Source organism: Plectropomus leopardus, chromosome 16 (genome assembly GCF_008729295.1).
Source record: "Plectropomus leopardus isolate mb chromosome 16, YSFRI_Pleo_2.0, whole genome shotgun sequence".
Classification (NCBI taxonomy): Eukaryota; Metazoa; Chordata; class Actinopteri; order Perciformes; family Serranidae; genus Plectropomus; species Plectropomus leopardus.
In genome coordinates this window covers 11,173,726-11,190,201 of record NC_056478.1, presented here as the reverse complement: position 1 = coordinate 11,190,201, position 16,476 = coordinate 11,173,726, and the positions used below count along the sequence as shown (strand labels likewise).

The following is a 16,476-nucleotide window of genomic DNA, read 5'->3' as shown; positions in this document are numbered from 1 at the left end:
TTACAGCCCTGCTGAGGAGGCCGCTATAAATGTTACATTTTAAGCTATTGCAAGTACAAACCTCTTGACCATGGGAAAATGCAAACCTCCTTCTTCCTACCAAAGTACAGATGCCAACCATATTGCTGTGCAGAAGGAAATGTGCATCTACTCATGAACGAGAGGCTTGATTGTAAACATTAATGGTGTCTTCCTCGGCTGAGCTGTAATGTTAGCTAGCTCAGTGGTCAGTTCGCAGAAGATGCACGCTTCCTACTGTGTAGTGATAAAGTTGAGGGCTGTAAACTTAGCTCAGTAGAAAGAAAATAGTTCCTGCATAAAAAAAAAAAAAAATTGAAAAAAAAAAAAAATTCACAACAAGGTCTGTGGATGATCTTGAGTTACCGGGTCATGATTTCTGGAAAGAGGCATCACTGTTGAGTTTATTTATTTTTAATGTATTTTGGTTGTGCCATTGCCATATTGTTCCATTATATTAAAGTGAAGGCAGACATCTCTATAGCCAATATCTCCACCACTGAAACCCACACCAAAACAATCGGGACTGACAAATAGCATTAGGGATAAGAGGAAAAATATGATGTTCTTTTCAATAGTGGGGTGAACTGAAAGGTTCTGGGTAAAAGTACATCTACAGTCAGCAGTTCTGCTGTTTGTCTATATATCACAATGATATTACATAAACAACCAATGAGGATAAAGTTAATATGCTAGACTATTCGTGAGTTAAATTTCAGATCACCATCTTCCAAATTAGGTATTTGCATGTTTCCTGATCATCATTAATGGCACATCCGTGTTAATTTCGGCCCAGCTGTGCATAAAGAGTTTGAACAGGCCGCTTTAAAACACTTTGCAGACAGTCGCTTTTCACTTCATGTCCAGCTGTCTGCATACTCGCCCATTTGCGAAGTACTCAGTCAAAGTAGTACAAACTGCTGTCTGCGCCTTTATGAATTATGAAGAGGACTCTTTTCTTACATTGTGCTGTAACTCACATGTGCGTCTTTCACTGTAGGAGGTGAAATTTTAGCGACCTTCCGAGAGAACCGAATAAATTAAACCAACGCACATCGTGGTTAAAACGTTGCTTTCGGATCCTGTTTGTCTTGTATAACCGTATGTGTGCGGCGGTTGTCTCGCAACGCCCGAAACATTTAGATTAGGAAAGCAATACATCACGTTTTTTTTCCTATTTCTTATATTCCAATAATCAAATCAGATTTCTCTGTGGAGAAACACGAGTCAGACACTTCGCTGAGTGTTTTAGCGGAAAAAGCCCGTCTGCATTGAGCTGGCAAACAGCAGCAGCGAGTCCTCGCAGCGTCCTATATTTGGGCACGGAAGTAGGCTACGACGTCATCGCGCTATGCTTGCAGATTTAAAAAAATGGAAAGAACGCACTGACGTAGAAGCCCTGACGTATAGTTAACCTTGGCAACAGACGGAACAATAAATAGAGCCAGTGGAGGTGCAGGAAAAATACTGCCATCCCATATGGAGGCTAATTTTAGACTTAATTTTAATTGTGCGTTGAATAAAACTGGAGCTGCTGCCATGTCTCATCCCGGGAAAAAATGTCTATGTGTGTTTTCTACAGATAATAAAAAAAGTGCAAGACAGATAATTCAATTTAAATATCACTATCGTTTATTTACATATCTTACAAACAACATTCATTTTTACTCTCTCTGTAAAAAAATAAATTTCATAAATTAAAACCACTAATGTTTTCACAGAAAACTTCAAAATAGACCACTCAGACCATCATGGTTAAGACAAAGCACATCATTTTAAGTTTTTTTTTTTTTCTTTCACAAATGGTTCACAATTACTCTCCATCAACCAGAAAACAAACTGGATCAATAATAACTATTGCTCTGAACACACATCAACACTACAACAAGTTTTGTTATCTAGCACCATAAAATCATATATTAACTCATAAAACGACTAGGTGGTATTAGTTGAAACATGCGTTTTGTAACTTGCTACATTGGTGTAATAGGCAAGTATAGATAAAGGCGAATAAAATTATAAATAATTTGCTTCCTGGTTAAAGTCCATTCCATAGCCCTGTGATCTGCACATCTGCCTCATACACATAAGAAAATGTGCTTGATAGGAAGTATTATTGTTATTTTGGAAGTCTTTAAAGGGCCAGCAGGGTCGGGGAGCTGAGAGAATCAGACGACTGGTCGTTGCTGCTGCTTCCTCTCCTGTGGGCGATGCCACAGGTGGGGAAGGTCTCTGCCTCTGGGAAGCTGAACACAAATGAAGACGTGTAGGTGGTGCAGGCCGGTGTGCAGGTCACTACAGGTGTGCACAGGGGCTCAAAGTCACCGTTATTGGCTGTGGCGTGAAGGGGCTCCCAGTCCTGATTTGTGTAAAGGGAGTTGGACAGGTCAACCTCTGGCACTGACCGCGCCGATTCCATCTCCGTCTTTGCCAGCAGATCCAGAGACTCCTCCAGGACAGAGGACTCCAGGTCTGTCATCTTGACGGCGCTGCTGGAGATGGTGGCGGTGGAGAGGACGGAGCTGCTGCTGCAGGAGAAGATGGAGTTGGAGGTTGAAGTAAAGGTTGGCTGGCTGGAAGCGATAGTGGTTGTGTTCGGGATGGTGGTCTCTGCCTGGGAGGACACAGCAGTGGCGAGGCAGGGGTGAACAGGAGATATGGAGACCACGGTGAAGTCACTGTCCAGCTCTGAGGGGATTTTGCAGATGGGCTGATGAGCAGCCAGAATGAACTCAAGCCTTTCTTTCTCCTTCAGAAGATTAGCAATATCATTCTGCAGGTTGGACTTCTCATCCTCAAGCTGATCAGTTTCCTGCAAGGGAGAGAGAAATAGAGGAAGCTGTTTAGTTTAACTGTTGGATAACACTTCTGGCAGCTTTGGCGGGAAATACATTTTGATGAATTATGTTAAAGCTGTCGAATACTTACAGCTTGCAGTGTATCTGTAAGCTCTCTCCTCCTGTTGCGGCATTTTGCAGCTGCCTGCTTATTTCTCTCTCTGCGAATTCTTCTCTTCTCCTCCTCCTCAGGTGTCACCTGAACAAAACAAGAAAAAGTTAATTCTCTAGCACTACGATTAGTACACTGTCACATAGAAGATGCATGTTATGTAACACTTGAAGTGCATGGTCAGATAGTTACCTGCTCCACTCTGCCTCTCTTGTTAGAGTTATGAGGCTTGGATGCAGACCTCATGCCTGGTCTGGAGTACGCGGGGCTGGGGCTTGAGCTGTAGGGGTGAGCCCTGTGAGAGGGGGCCACCGAGGAGATCAAAGGCTGCACCATCCACTGCAGATCCGGGCTTGTTGAAATGGCTGTGACAGTGGGGATGAAGGAGGCACTTGATGCTGTCAGGTCAGTGAAATCCTGTGGGGAATGAAGCAAGAGGATCATAAGTACATTTGATTTCAGGAAGAGGGGGGATGCAGCATTGCAGGATGGTCTATAAAAAGCCGGGTGGTTTAAAAATATCCATATGATGTCAACTATGACGTTACACTCCCTCTATGGGGTTTCCAGGTGGATGAATGAATCGCGCCTTGCACTGTGTGCAGCAGGTCAATGGGCTATTTCAAGCACAACTTGGCTATTACTATGTCAGTCAGCTTATATTTATCATTTGGCTTTATGAGAATTATTTATTTATTTTTAGAAGTTGCATGCAAACAACTACATGTACACATCATACACATTGTCATAAAAGTTTGATAATGTTTGGACGTACCTGAGACTGGGGAGATCCCATGCTGGAGTAAGATCCTGCTGGGGACGGAAAGTAGTCCCCGGACGGTGAAGCGGTGCTGCAGCGGGAGGAATCGCACTCCGTGTTGAAAGAGGTAAACATCATTGTTTCCCAAAAACCAAGCAGGAAAATCCAAACAAATGTAAACTTGAGATGAGGAAATCCTTCTGGAGGTTTGTGAGAAACTCTTGAGTTGTCGCTCCCGATATGATCGTTCTTGTCGCTGTCTTGCTACTGAAAGTTTAAATGCCAACTGTGAAAGCTCGGAGCCTTTTTATAGCCTGAGAAGGGCTGGACTAATGACGTGTGCAAAGGGGAGCGCTCTTCACCCGACACCGCGAGGAAAAAAACACCAAAACAGTCACATAACAACGCCGCGACAACGCAAACAATCGCTTGTATATTCTTTAATTACACTAAAACGCGAATATACAATCATAATGTGCGCTGTTTAAAGACAAAAAGTAACATTTAGATGTATTTTATTAATTCACCCTCGAGAAATGGAAGATTCCGAGAACGGGATCCCCGATACGTCATTTTCCAAATATGGTGCATCCTGTAAAAGGGGAGGACCTTGATGGGAAACACACCGTCTGAGATTGGCCGACAGCGGCATGACGTTATGTAAGACAACAAACACAGCGGCTGTTGTGAAAACTGAAGAACTGGGATAATGGTCAGCTAAAGTACATCCTACACAGCAAAGGACATCAAAGATTAATGCGAACATGCGCAATTGTCTGTTCAGAGGTGAGAATGCCAAACAAACGCACTGAAACAGGCACTGCTGGGGTGTTTTAAACACTGGATAATTCATTAAAATGTTATTATATATATCAGCATATTAACATATTTTACCTATTTTGCCAAGATGGCTTTTAATGCTTTTTTTAAAACTTAAAGAATATTCACAGTTTAACAAGTTGTAGTTTGAACTAATACAGCACAGTGAAAATACTCTGTTAAAAGTAAAAGCTCTGCATTAAAAATGTATGTTAAGTAAAAGTGAGTAATCTGGAAAATGTACTTTAAGTATGAAAAGCAAAAGTACCGACACAGCAAAGAAAAGAAACATCCCCCAAATTCATCTTCATTTTCTGTTGATTAGCTAATTGTTTACGTATTATGTGTATGTATTTTTTTCAACATATCATTTCAGCTGTACATGTATAAACTATTGGGTATTCGATTATAACACAGCATCCTATTTTATAGCCTACACTATTCTCATGTTTTTTTTTGCAAAAAGCCTTAATTTGTAAAGTAACTTAAGCTCTCAGATAAAAGTAGTTAAGTAATAAGTTCAATATCTCCCTCTGAAATGTAGTGAAGAAAAAATGCTTAGTGGGATGAAAAGAAAAAAATAAAATAAAGTACAAGTAATATGGTACTTGAGTAAATTTACACTCCACCACTTGGTTTGAAAAACTGTTGCAGCATCAGTGTATTGCGTTAGATGACTCTCAGCATCAAAATTCAAGTGGTTTTACTTGGAGCACAATAAAGGCTTGTTACTGACACGTTTTCTCTCCTCCACCAGCCTGTTTGACAATGATCCATCCTATCAGAGTACTCTAACTATCAGGCAGAGCTCCACAAACTCCTCCACTCCACCTGCTCTCACCATGCAACTTCCCAGTGTCATCACTTTAGACATCACAGCTGAGCACATCGGCTCGTAGGAACTACTCATCCAGACTCCTACTGTTTCCCTAACATCTCATCTTCTAGCCTGAACAAGTGGTGAGCCAGGAATAGGTGCCAGCATGTTGTAGCATATCAGAGTCAGAAAAAAAAAAACATTATTGATTTCTAGTGGGAAATTGTGATTTGTTACAGTTGCTCCAATGTTAAGTATAGGGAATTACAAGAAAGTAAAAATAAGAGTATGAAACGAAGTATGTGAGTATAAAAATAACTTACAATAAAAATAAAATATGCACAGTGCTATGTTTAACACTAGTATGTAAAACATTAAGAATGGAAACATTAAAAGTGTGTAAAATATAGAAATATGTGCATGCTTCATTACAAATTAGTGTGCAAAGTTTCAGAACAATAACAATATGTATTATGCTACAGTGTTCAACACAAAAGGAAGAAAATACTTGCATATAGATGATCAAAGTAAGGAGGGTTAACAAAAATGCTACCAGTTTGTCACATGAATAACTATAACAAATGTCCTCATTTATCACAGTCTCCATGTCACAATGACAGGCTGTAGCACACGATTAAAGCCTCATACATAATATAGTTCCACGAACAATTTCTGACTGCAGGATTTCATCTGCCATCTCCTGTAAAACAAGGTCAGAAATCCCAGAATGCGAAGCTGACAGAGCAGATTGAATCTCTGGGAAAAGACAACTAAATCTCTGCAAAGCAAGTTTCAAAACTTTAAAGACACACATTCATAACACTGAAAACACTGTGATTAATGTTTTAATAGAGCAGTCATTTCAGATGTTTGAATTAAGATGTTTTATCCTATTTTTCCATTTCAAACCCATATTATTTTAATATTTTGTTATTTGATGATAATGCAAGCCCATAGAGGATATGCTGTTTAAACTGCTGTGCAAAACTAATTATGTTAGTAAACCTGAGAAAACTCACTTTCTAGCTCACCCAAGGTGCAAATAAATTAGTTCAGAGTAATGGGATAAAACAAATGTGCGTAATCTGTATAAAACCAAACCAGAAACACCATAAAAACACGTCAGAGCAGAGGTGATTGCATGTGTGTCTTCTGCCCGCAGGGGATGCCTGTACCTTTTGTGTGCAATCCAAGCAAGGGCGTGTTCAGGTACAAAGCGCACCGATAACAGGTTTGCTGTGTGTACTTTTCCACACTAGTGGTTTGGTTTTCTTAGGGATGTCGAGGCTTGAGCATTATGGTCTTCCCCTGATAGAGGGAATCCTCATGGTTTACATAAGGAGCAACATGAGTCACTGAGATGTAGCTTTGACACTAAGCCAACATTCTGACTTTCTACTGCTCTTCAAATTAAGTTATTAAAGTAACTATATTGCTTTACAACATATTTTAATACCTATAAAGTTCTGTTAAGTAGATCTTAAGAGAGAAGTGGCACAATATCTCACAAGTCCAAGAAAACAGAACAGTTTTACTAGTGTCAGCAGTATTTTGCTGGTCTTTTTATTCTGATTTTGCAATAATTTAAAAAGTAATACATGGGTAGAAAACATAAACTCACAATAGTTATTCATGTATTGACAACATTTGGGTTAACTAGACGTTTATGATCTTAGTAGAAAAATAGGACTATAGCAAACAAGTCCAAGAACCCAGTATTAGTAGTTTGTTTTTGTTTTTTTTAGCATTTATACAAAATTATAAGCAGGCAGAGAGAATTTGTTCTGGCCACAATAGTTATTCACAATAGCTTGGTTAAGTTTTCCCTTTGAATTTAACAGCCCCCCTGTACAGTGTACAGACTACAAGCTGGGCTGTGGTTAAAAATAGAGTTGGTATTATATGTGTTAACATGACTATAAGAAAATTATAGTGTTGATTATACATGATATAATATCATAATATCGTTTCTGTGTCAAAGTGCATCAATGTAGGTTAAAGGAGTTCTGTTTTGTTTCGCGCGCTCATGTTTTGTTCAACATTCCACGTCGTCATAGCAACACCCCACCCCTTCGCGTCAGTGACGTCCTCACTTTGCATAGCAACAACGATCGTTTGTGATATGGAGACGAATCACTCGACACAGAAAAACAAAAACCGGCTCTTCGGCATCGCGTGCGGAGATGCCATTTACGTAACGTAATGACGTCTCTGGTTCCAGGAAACCGTGTCAGAGTGAGATGTCTGTCTGTGTCTGAGCTCTCAGACAGCAGCGGGATGAAACAGGACACCGAACAACCCCTCTAGCCCGAGGATTGTTTGAATAGTATAGTTTGTTTGACCTGTTGGCAAGAACAACAGCTTCTAGAGCAGAAATGCTGACCTAGACTGTTTGTTTATAGACAAACAGTGTTGTTTTGTTATTTGGATATGAATAGACATAATACTGCAATAATAATACCACAATGTTAAAAATTAAATATAAAATATTCCGTTACAAGTAAAATTCCTGCATTGGAAATGTTTCTTATATAGGCTTATATAGACTTACAAGTAAGTACAATCAGGAATGTTAAGTAGGCATATTAAACATAAAAGTACCCATTTACGAAAATAAATTAATAAACTGTTTAGGTTGTACTTGTGTTAATCACTGGGTAGTTTATAACAAAATATCATTTTAAAATATTTTTGTCATGACTTTCATGTAAATGTATTAATTTGTGCGGTAACTAAAGCTCTCACAAAATGTAGTTAAGTGAATTATTTCCCTCTAGAATGTAGTGGAGTAGAAGTATAAAGCAACATGAAAAGGACAGACTCAAGTAAAGTACAAATACCTCAAATTCATACCTAAGTCCAGAACTTGACTAAATGTACTTAGAACATTCCACCACTGGGAACAAGTTTTCACATTAACACATGAGATTATTTGTACAAATCAAACATTTTGGGGAAAACATTTTGAAAACTTATTACAAACCTTTTTTTAAATTTTAATTTTAATTTTATTAATTGAAGGACTGTTCTTTATTTATCAGGGGTGTAATGATTTATTTATTTATTATTATTATTATTTTTTTTACCCTCACTGGAGCTACAAATATTTTTCCTTGTGCCACCCTGACTGACTTGGGAAATTGCATGACCCTCTCAATCCCCTCAATCAATTACTTATTAGAAATGTACCCCAAAGTTAAAGTTACATTTTGAATACGAGATCCCAGACTTGAAAAAAAAACTTGTTTTTTTTTTTACTCTTGTCATACATACTGGTTAGTTTATTCATTTATTTTATATTTGACATGCCTCTCCTATTTAGCACCACCGCTCCCTCCTTAAAAATAACAGTCCCTTGGTTTGAACTATTGCCACACATAGCCTATAAAAGGTGTTGTAGAGGTTACAAAAGGTAAGACGAAGTCCACACTTTTCAGCCACACTCACAGCCTTTAAGCAGCCACCTGCACTGCTGTTACTGGTTTAAACTGTAAAAAAAATATTTTACATACAAACCCAGCTTTTTTTGCACCACCCTGTCAATCCTCAAACATAGCTAACAGTCCCTTATTTATTATTATCTCGCAGGACTTTTAAAAAAAAATCAACCTCTGCCATTTAATTTTAGTCACAGTGTCCTTACATTGCAGCAGTGGAGATCACAGTCAGTTGTCTATTTGCCTTATTTACATGAACTTTGAACGGTGATGTCACTGCGTCTAAAAATAAACTCCGCCACTCTGTGAGCGCTCACGCTCAACTTGCTTTGAAGAAAACAAGTCTTTGAGCTGTATTAAGGGGTGTCTGCGGTTTTGTACGACCTTTGAACCCTCCTGCTCCTGAACCGCCGTCGGCTGAATGGGCTCAAGCCGACCACCTAATGATGTGCCGGTAAATACGGCCAAAGGGGGCTGAGACTGCCGGGAAGCAGCCGGGAGCGCAGCCCCACTGAGAGGGGAGAGGCCCCCTCTCTGTTCACCAAACTATCCCTTTCACTCCAGTGGATCTGTGAGGTCATCTGAAACCTAAATATAGCATATCCAGCATATATAATCCCCTTTCTTATGGGAGCTGAATTAGGATGTGCGGGAACAACGTTTACATAATTGATAATAAATTGCATTTAGTCTGATTTAGGGGAAATGAGCACAGGAAAACAGCCCACTGAGCAAATTAACTTCGAAAAGACTTGATAAATGGCTATTAGACGTATATCTGCCTTTAAATTTTTAGATTTCGGTTAGCCTATGATTGAAAAAAACACTGCATATGACAAAAAAGACAGGTATGCAAGCTACTTTTGTTAATTATTTGAAGGTTTTTATGTATTTTATATTTGATGATTATTGGTCTAAACCTGCTATAAATCCTGGTCTATAACAGGGCTAAAGATTAAGGGCGATATTAAAATGTCTATGTCTATTGCTCAATGGTAGCCCAATCAAAGAATACTTTTGGAAAAGAGGACTAACGTTTGTAATTGCCTACAATGAATCATTGGTGTGATATAAGTATGATTTATCAGCGCATTTGCAAATCAATATCTGCGTAAAGACGTGGTCTTATCCAGAGGTGGGTCAAGTGCAAGGCTTCCTTCTTCTCCTAAAAGTAGCTGGATGACGCCGTTATCAGGTACAATGCATGACGATCCTCTCAGCGCACTTTCTTTTGTGACTGTGAGTGAGTGGGCCACACACAGCCACACGTCCGTCCGTCTGCGCGCTCCAGCCCCCCGTGCGCCACAGCGCGCCCCCTGCTCGCCGGAAACTCCATATATGGCTTGGTCGGTCCATTCGGCGATTGGCTGCTTTACTACAGCGACAATTCTGTTGCTGGAGCCTCTATTCATATGCAGAGACAGGTGAAAAAAGGCGGTGTGATATATGGGTGACACTTCATTTAGCAGCTCATAAATAACGAGGAGGTGTGCTGGAAGCTGCTTTCATTAAATCACTGGGTTTCAACAATACTGGTTAAAATGATAGGTTTTGGGCAGATGTTTTATTGTATAGAGCACTGTTGTGATCTAGGCTGTTCGGAGGGGACACTGTTTTAAACTGCATATGAATATATTGCACCACCTCCCTTCACTTACAAGAACATTTCTATTAATGCGCCAATACGTCTCGTGAACATATGTGCACGTATAGGGGACATAATGTATATGATGCAGATGCTGCATACATGATATGACGTAGTTCATTCATGGCAATGGGCACCTCACGCAGGCGGGGGTGTTACTTAATATGTGCTTGCTACGTTTGTATATATGAGTGAATTAAATGAGTTAAAAAATAAAAAAACGCTGATCATATTAATGTTCAGACGATCCATTGATTTAATTCATAAAGTGGAAAACATCTGCTGGCTTTTTTCTCTCCCTCACCTCTCCCTCTGTGCGATGGTTCGGTCTCACCACACAGATTTCATTCATAAAATTCCAGCTCACTATAAAAGGCGGGCCTCACCACTATCTGCACAGTTACCATTTATGAACCCGGCAAATGGAATATAAATTGTGTGGTGTTTAGGCGTTTACTAAGATTAGATAGACTATTTTATCTTTTTTTTCTTTTTTAAATATATGCAGTGATTTTTGAAAGAGGAGAACATGCATCCAGACTACAGCAGTGAGTTCGACTCATCGTCCAGCTGTAGCACAGCATCGCCTGGCGGGGACACCCCTGGGTGCAGCCAGCATCCTCCTGACTCGCTTTCATCATCAGTGGACAGCGCCAAGGTAGATCTGATCATCCAACGAAATAATAATCCTCGCCAAAAAATGTTTCTATGATTTTTGCAGGATAATTCATGCATTATTTAGGTTGCAAAAAGGCGACTGTGGGTACATAATGTTCACACATATCCAAGAACATTTCATAGACAGCATGTTCTTTAAGTGGCTGCAGATGAATGTGCAAACATGCATGCATCTGAAGGAAATCAGCGCAAAAAAATTCTTTTAGGGAGATTGTGATGCACTTTAGACATGCCTTGGTCGTGACCTTTCATTTTGATGCAAATGACTGATAAGGACGTGTTGATAATGCATCTGATTTTCATGGATTCTATTGCATTTTTCCCCCATCCTTCAGCCAAATGATTGATGTAGCATTTATCTAAAGGTCAGACACTAACAGAGCTCCCTCACTCATCAGATAAGACAAATTACGTGTCTGACTGCATGCATATGCATGTCTGTGATGTGGGTTTTTCCAGGATACTGAGCCCGGTGCAGCAGACTCCTTTGTTCCGACTGTGACTGCAATCTCAACCTCGCCGGATCTGAGGTGGATGGTGCAGCCGACAGTCATCACATCTGTGTCTCCGTCGGCAAAGACCAAAAGTCACGTCTCGAGCCAGTCGTCTTCCCCGACAGGTGCAAACAAGGCGAAGCCCTCCAACAGGAAAGGGCTGAAAGACAAGGTATGCAAGAAAATAGCGCGTGGAGGGGGGGATCAAATGTCAGTCAATCAATCAATGATTGTTCCTCAATAACATCCTCACATCCCCCGCCACGACCCATTTCCACTAATAGAGGTATAAAAAAATGTAGTTATCGCGATATTTCATCAAAACGAGAAGTAGGTTTCAATTGGGTTTTTTACTGTTAAGGGAAAATTAACGTAGCGCGCAGTGCAAATAAATGTCTGCAGGGAATCGCACACCAGGTGATTGGATCACAACTAATTGGTGCAGCGAGTAATTACTTTGAGGAGTAACGAGCGCATCACTGTTTATGAATGGAAACGGGAAATTGCATCGCAAGCGCGCGTTCACGTGGTCGACCAGACCGTGCCAGTGGTGCAGCATTTTAACGCCTGAACTGAAAACACAGTCTGCACCGAGCAGATCAGTATTCCCAGCATACACTGCAATGATTTTTTTCTCTCCTTTTTTTGGCACGTGAAATGGTGCTCAAGAGCCAACTGCTGATATGGCGAAACTCAGCAGGATGCGCATTTAAATGGGCTATTTCTGATTGATTTTTTTCAGCCTTCCAAAGAGGAGGAGGAGAGGAGGAGGATCAGGAGGGAGAGGAACAAGATTGCTGCAGCAAAGTGTCGCAACAGACGAAGGGAGCTGATAGACACCCTGCAAGCTGTAAGTAGCCTATGCTATAGAGAAATGGTTCCCAGCTGGTCCAGCCACAGGGTCCTGATTTCTCTTTGGTCATTAGTTCAAGGTTCACACATAAGACAAATTATCACATATTCAGTTTTATCTGACAAAATGTAAAAAAAAAAAACCAAACAAACAAAAAAACATGTGGGCTTAAAACACTATGAAATAAAAGTTATAGAATAAAGTGTTATTACTTAAAACCATGGGAGTTTCTTGGATTTGAGGACACTGGGGACTGGGGGCAATTTTGAGTGACTTTTTTTCCTGTAAAAATGTGGGTAATTTGGGTAACTTTGGCGATTTTTTGTCTTGAAAATTTTTTGGCTCTGTGTTTTCTTTATTTTTTGGCAATTTGTAATTTATGCCTTCCAGTTTTTGTTTTTTCCCTTTAAAATTCTGGGTAATTTTCAAAAACTTTTGGCAATTTTTTATTTTCTTTTAAAGAAAAATTGATTTTATTTCTTTAAATTTTGGGGGGATTTAAAAAAAAAAAATAGCAATTGTTTTTCACTTTCTAACAACTCTTGAATACTTTCAGGCCTGCCAAAATAAAATTCCCCAAAAGACACAGCCAGAACTGTTTACTGTTGGATTTTCAAATTTCCTACAGTCCTTGAACACATCATGTGGGATGCACACCAAGCATTTTCCCTGAGTCACTCAGGAAGGCACAAGGAAAAATATTTGTAGCTTTGGGGAGTGGTAGTGTCAAAAAAAAAGAAAAATGCCGTCCAGTTTTTCCCAAACTTCACATGGTCGTAAGTCTCTTGCGGCCCATTCAGAATGGACCCGCAACCTACTTTTGGACTGCACTAGTTGGGAACCACTGCACATTCACACAGCACATGCACTGTAAGACATGTCACTATCATTAAAGATCACAGGAGCACAGTGTGGATGTTGCAGAGCACCACGGGGCAGCAGTGTTTTCATGCCTCCCTGAATCCTCTCTGATTTTCTCCCTTCTCTTCTAAGGAAACGGACAAGCTTGAAGATGAGAAGTCTGCCCTACAGACGGAGATAGCCGAACTGCTGAAGGAGAAAGAAAGACTGGAACAGGTCTTGGTCGCCCACAAACCATCCTGCAAACTCCCTATGAGTGACGACAATGATGATGATGATGATGAGAAGGAGGATGATAATGAAGATGATGTTAACACAATGCTGCAAGATCCTCCGGCCTCCCCACAGCTGCTATCCATCTTAGACAGTGGAAAAACCCCAGAGGGCAACACAACCATCGGAGAAGCCCCCATAGGTCAAGACATGGACAGTGTCCCTTGCATCCCTGCTGCAGCCATTCTGGGGAACTCCAACATCCTCCTGTGCTCGAGTGCAGAGGAGGAGACCCTGGAGGACTTGAAAGGAGATGACCTGGATGACTTGGTGCCCAGCCTGGAGATGGCAGTGACTCCAGACATGGCTGCATCCGTCCCTGACATAGACCTGAGCGGCCCCTTCTGCCTCTCAGACTGGGAAACGCTGTACAAGTCTGTGGCAAACGACCTTGAATCCTTGAGCACACCAGTCATGTCTTCCAGTCCCACTTGTAGCAATTACCGCACAGTGTTTTCCTTTAATTACTCCGAGATTGATTCCTTGGCTGAGGGCTTCGAGAGCCTCAAAGGCAGCCTCGTTGCGTCTGAGTTAATGAAAGATAGTCTTAACTCTCCAACACTTCTGGCCTTGTGAATGCAAAGTTATGCAATGATACTGTAATCGTATTCTAACCAGCCAGCAAGCTATGATCTCTCTCAAAAACAATGTTTTGTAGTGTGAGTTTTGATGTTGTGTAAACCGAAACATCAAAGGTTGTGTACATGACATGTTTTCTGTGGCTGTAACAGGGTTGACTTCTTCCATACTGCCGGTGCTGTTCTTTGCGCCGTTGACAAAAGTGCATGCAAATACGAGTCATCCGTAATCCAAGAAGAGGTGGTAACTTGTGTTTTTTAAATGTGATGTGAAGCTAGATCAATAGCCTTATGTATGTGTAATACTGTTGACAAAGTTGTGTTGTATAACAAGTGAAAATAGCAGGGTTACTAACGTGTAGTGTATAGGTGTCACATCTTGCTGTAAGGTGTCCCCTAACATGACATTTACTTTAAAGTTTTTCCATAAAAAAATTATCATGTCATGTATTTTATCAAGATGTATTTTATGACATAGTTTATTTTTTTACTTATCAAAAATGATCAGATGCAAAAATTGTATAATGCTGGGAATAAAATAAAACAACCACGAACAATGTCTCCTCGCTCACTCCATCAGAAATATTATTTTGAATAAAAAGTCAGAACATTAACTTAAGTACTGAACTTAGAGGACAACTTTGGAATTTTTCAACCTAGATCCTGTTTTCCATGTTTATGTGTCTAAATATGTGAATAACAGTGTTTGAAATTGTTGGAGTAACCACAGCAGGCCAGTGTGCACCATCACTGGCTCTAAATGTTATGTCTAAAGTGTCTCTTTACCTATCTGGTCTGTTTGTTGTTGTGTCTCACTTAAGGAGAAAACACTTTCAAAATCTCATGAGATGTGACTTGTTGCAGGAGGACAAAGCTCATTGTTAAATTTTACAGGTTGATTTTACCTTTAAAAAATCTAGGAAACCGATTGCCTGAAAAATTGAAAGTAAAGAAATCAATTAGTCTTTATGTGTTTACTTTATATCTAATTGTTACGTTGTTGCAACTTAAAGATGACAAATTTAATTAAATTAATCTTTCTAAATTTTAGCAACTTCAGTAAATCAAGTTTACTGTGCTATATTAAGATAATATATATCTGTATTCTGCTGGTTGCAAACTAGTCAGTCATATTTGTATGATCTCAAACATGCTAACAAAACAGAACTCACAGATCTCCTAACTTCATTTATGGCAAAGTCCTATTTGTCATGATCCAGTTAAGTCAGACTAGCTGACTAAGTTGCAACAGCTTCACAGAATTAAGTACACACAGCTAAATTTTGGGCAAACTTAACAATTAGATATAAAGTTAAAATGAACTAAGATTAAAAGCAGCAGCAGCAGGGGGTTTGAATCCGGCTTCGGCCCTTTGCTGCATGCCCCCCCCTTCCCTTTCACGCTCACACTGTCCTGTCAATTAAATGCAATGAAAGCCCCAGGTTATAAGGTTATATTTACTTTTTCAAGGCAATTGGTTTCCAAGATTATTTTAAGCAAGCTCAACTTGTCAGATTTTACAGTGCTGGAAATGCAAGCCAGGGTTGGAGGAAAGAGTGCCGCAATAATGTGTTTTGTTGGAGCACAGAAAACACAGTTTAAGTGTCATCTTAAAGGATTAAAATAGGAAAAAAAATAGTGGTTTGTGTTTGTGCATTTACGAATTCGGCCAACAAAATGTTGTGCAATAATTCGCAAAGCAACATACAGACCAGATAAAGTGAAAGGTAAACAGATCCTTAATTCAGATACTCATGATAACAGTACTTGCGTGTCTGTGCCAAAAATAAACTTTTAATGGATGTACAATGACGGTGCACAAATGCCCCATCTGGTTACATTGCAGGCATTGCACAGCTGCAGCAGCCCCTCTCATTACTGGACCAATTTCAAAAATGTTACCCTTTAAGTACAGCTCACATTTTCCCAGTACTTTTACTCAAGTAAAAATCTAACTGAAACACTTTCACTTGCACTGGAGTAATATTTAACCAGTATGCTTGCAAGTAATTGAGTTATATACTTTGTCCAACACTGCCTACTAAAGTGTTCATTTAGTAATTGTTCTGGAGCTTTCTATCATATAACATGGTTTTCATCAGCAGAAAATGTTTGCTCAGTACTTACAGAATTGTAGATGTTCAAATTTACTTTACTACTACTTTACTTAATTTACTTTACTTTTCTGAGCACTTCAGGTCTTTAAAATGTCACTGATCACCAATTTGTCTCTTCATCTGCTGAAAAAAAAATATTACCACAAAGGTGCCTTAGTGATATGATAATCATGTTCT

The 16,476-nt window shown here is 39.8% G+C and overlaps 2 protein-coding genes across 2 annotated transcripts; one reads left to right on the top strand and one right to left on the bottom strand.

Moving 5' to 3' along the window:
- Positions 1 to 1,627: 1,627 nt before the first annotated feature.
- LOC121955706 (proto-oncogene c-Fos-like) lies at positions 1,628 to 3,985 on the bottom strand. Its single transcript, XM_042503763.1, has 4 exons — positions 3,743 to 3,985; positions 3,160 to 3,384; positions 2,947 to 3,054; positions 1,628 to 2,830 (listed from the first exon to the last, which is right to left on the bottom strand). The coding sequence occupies exons 1-4, from the start codon at positions 3,863 to 3,865 to the stop codon at positions 2,153 to 2,155; spliced, it is 1,134 nt and encodes a 377-aa protein (XP_042359697.1). The 5' UTR covers positions 3,866 to 3,985; the 3' UTR covers positions 1,628 to 2,152.
- Positions 3,986 to 10,848: 6,863 nt separating this feature from the next.
- Positions 10,849 to 14,724, top strand: LOC121955772 (proto-oncogene c-Fos-like). Its single transcript, XM_042503849.1, has 4 exons — positions 10,849 to 11,103; positions 11,583 to 11,789; positions 12,360 to 12,467; positions 13,464 to 14,724. Exons 1-4 carry the CDS (start codon positions 10,975 to 10,977, stop codon positions 14,178 to 14,180), a joined length of 1,161 nt encoding a protein of 386 aa, XP_042359783.1. The 5' UTR covers positions 10,849 to 10,974; the 3' UTR covers positions 14,181 to 14,724.
- Positions 14,725 to 16,476: the final 1,752 nt, after the last annotated feature.

Bases quoted from the DNA above. Each gene is read 5' to 3' on its own strand.
- LOC121955772 (XM_042503849.1), top strand. From the start codon at position 10,975: ATGCATCCAGACTACAGCAGTGAGTTCGACTCATCGTCCAGCTGTAGC. The intron at 11,790-12,359 runs GTATGCAAGAAA...GATTTTTTTCAG, and splicing joins GGAAAGGGCTGAAAGACAAG to CCTTCCAAAGAGGAGGAGGA. The intron at 12,468-13,463 runs GTAAGTAGCCTA...TTCTCTTCTAAG, and splicing joins TGATAGACACCCTGCAAGCT to GAAACGGACAAGCTTGAAGA.
- LOC121955706 (XM_042503763.1), bottom strand. From the start codon at position 3,865: ATGATGTTTACCTCTTTCAACACGGAGTGCGATTCCTCCCGCTGCAGC. The intron at 3,385-3,742 runs GTACGTCCAAAC...CATTCCCCACAG, and splicing joins TGGGATCTCCCCAGTCTCAG to GATTTCACTGACCTGACAGC. The intron at 2,831-2,946 runs GTAAGTATTCGA...TCTCCCTTGCAG, and splicing joins TTACAGATACACTGCAAGCT to GAAACTGATCAGCTTGAGGA.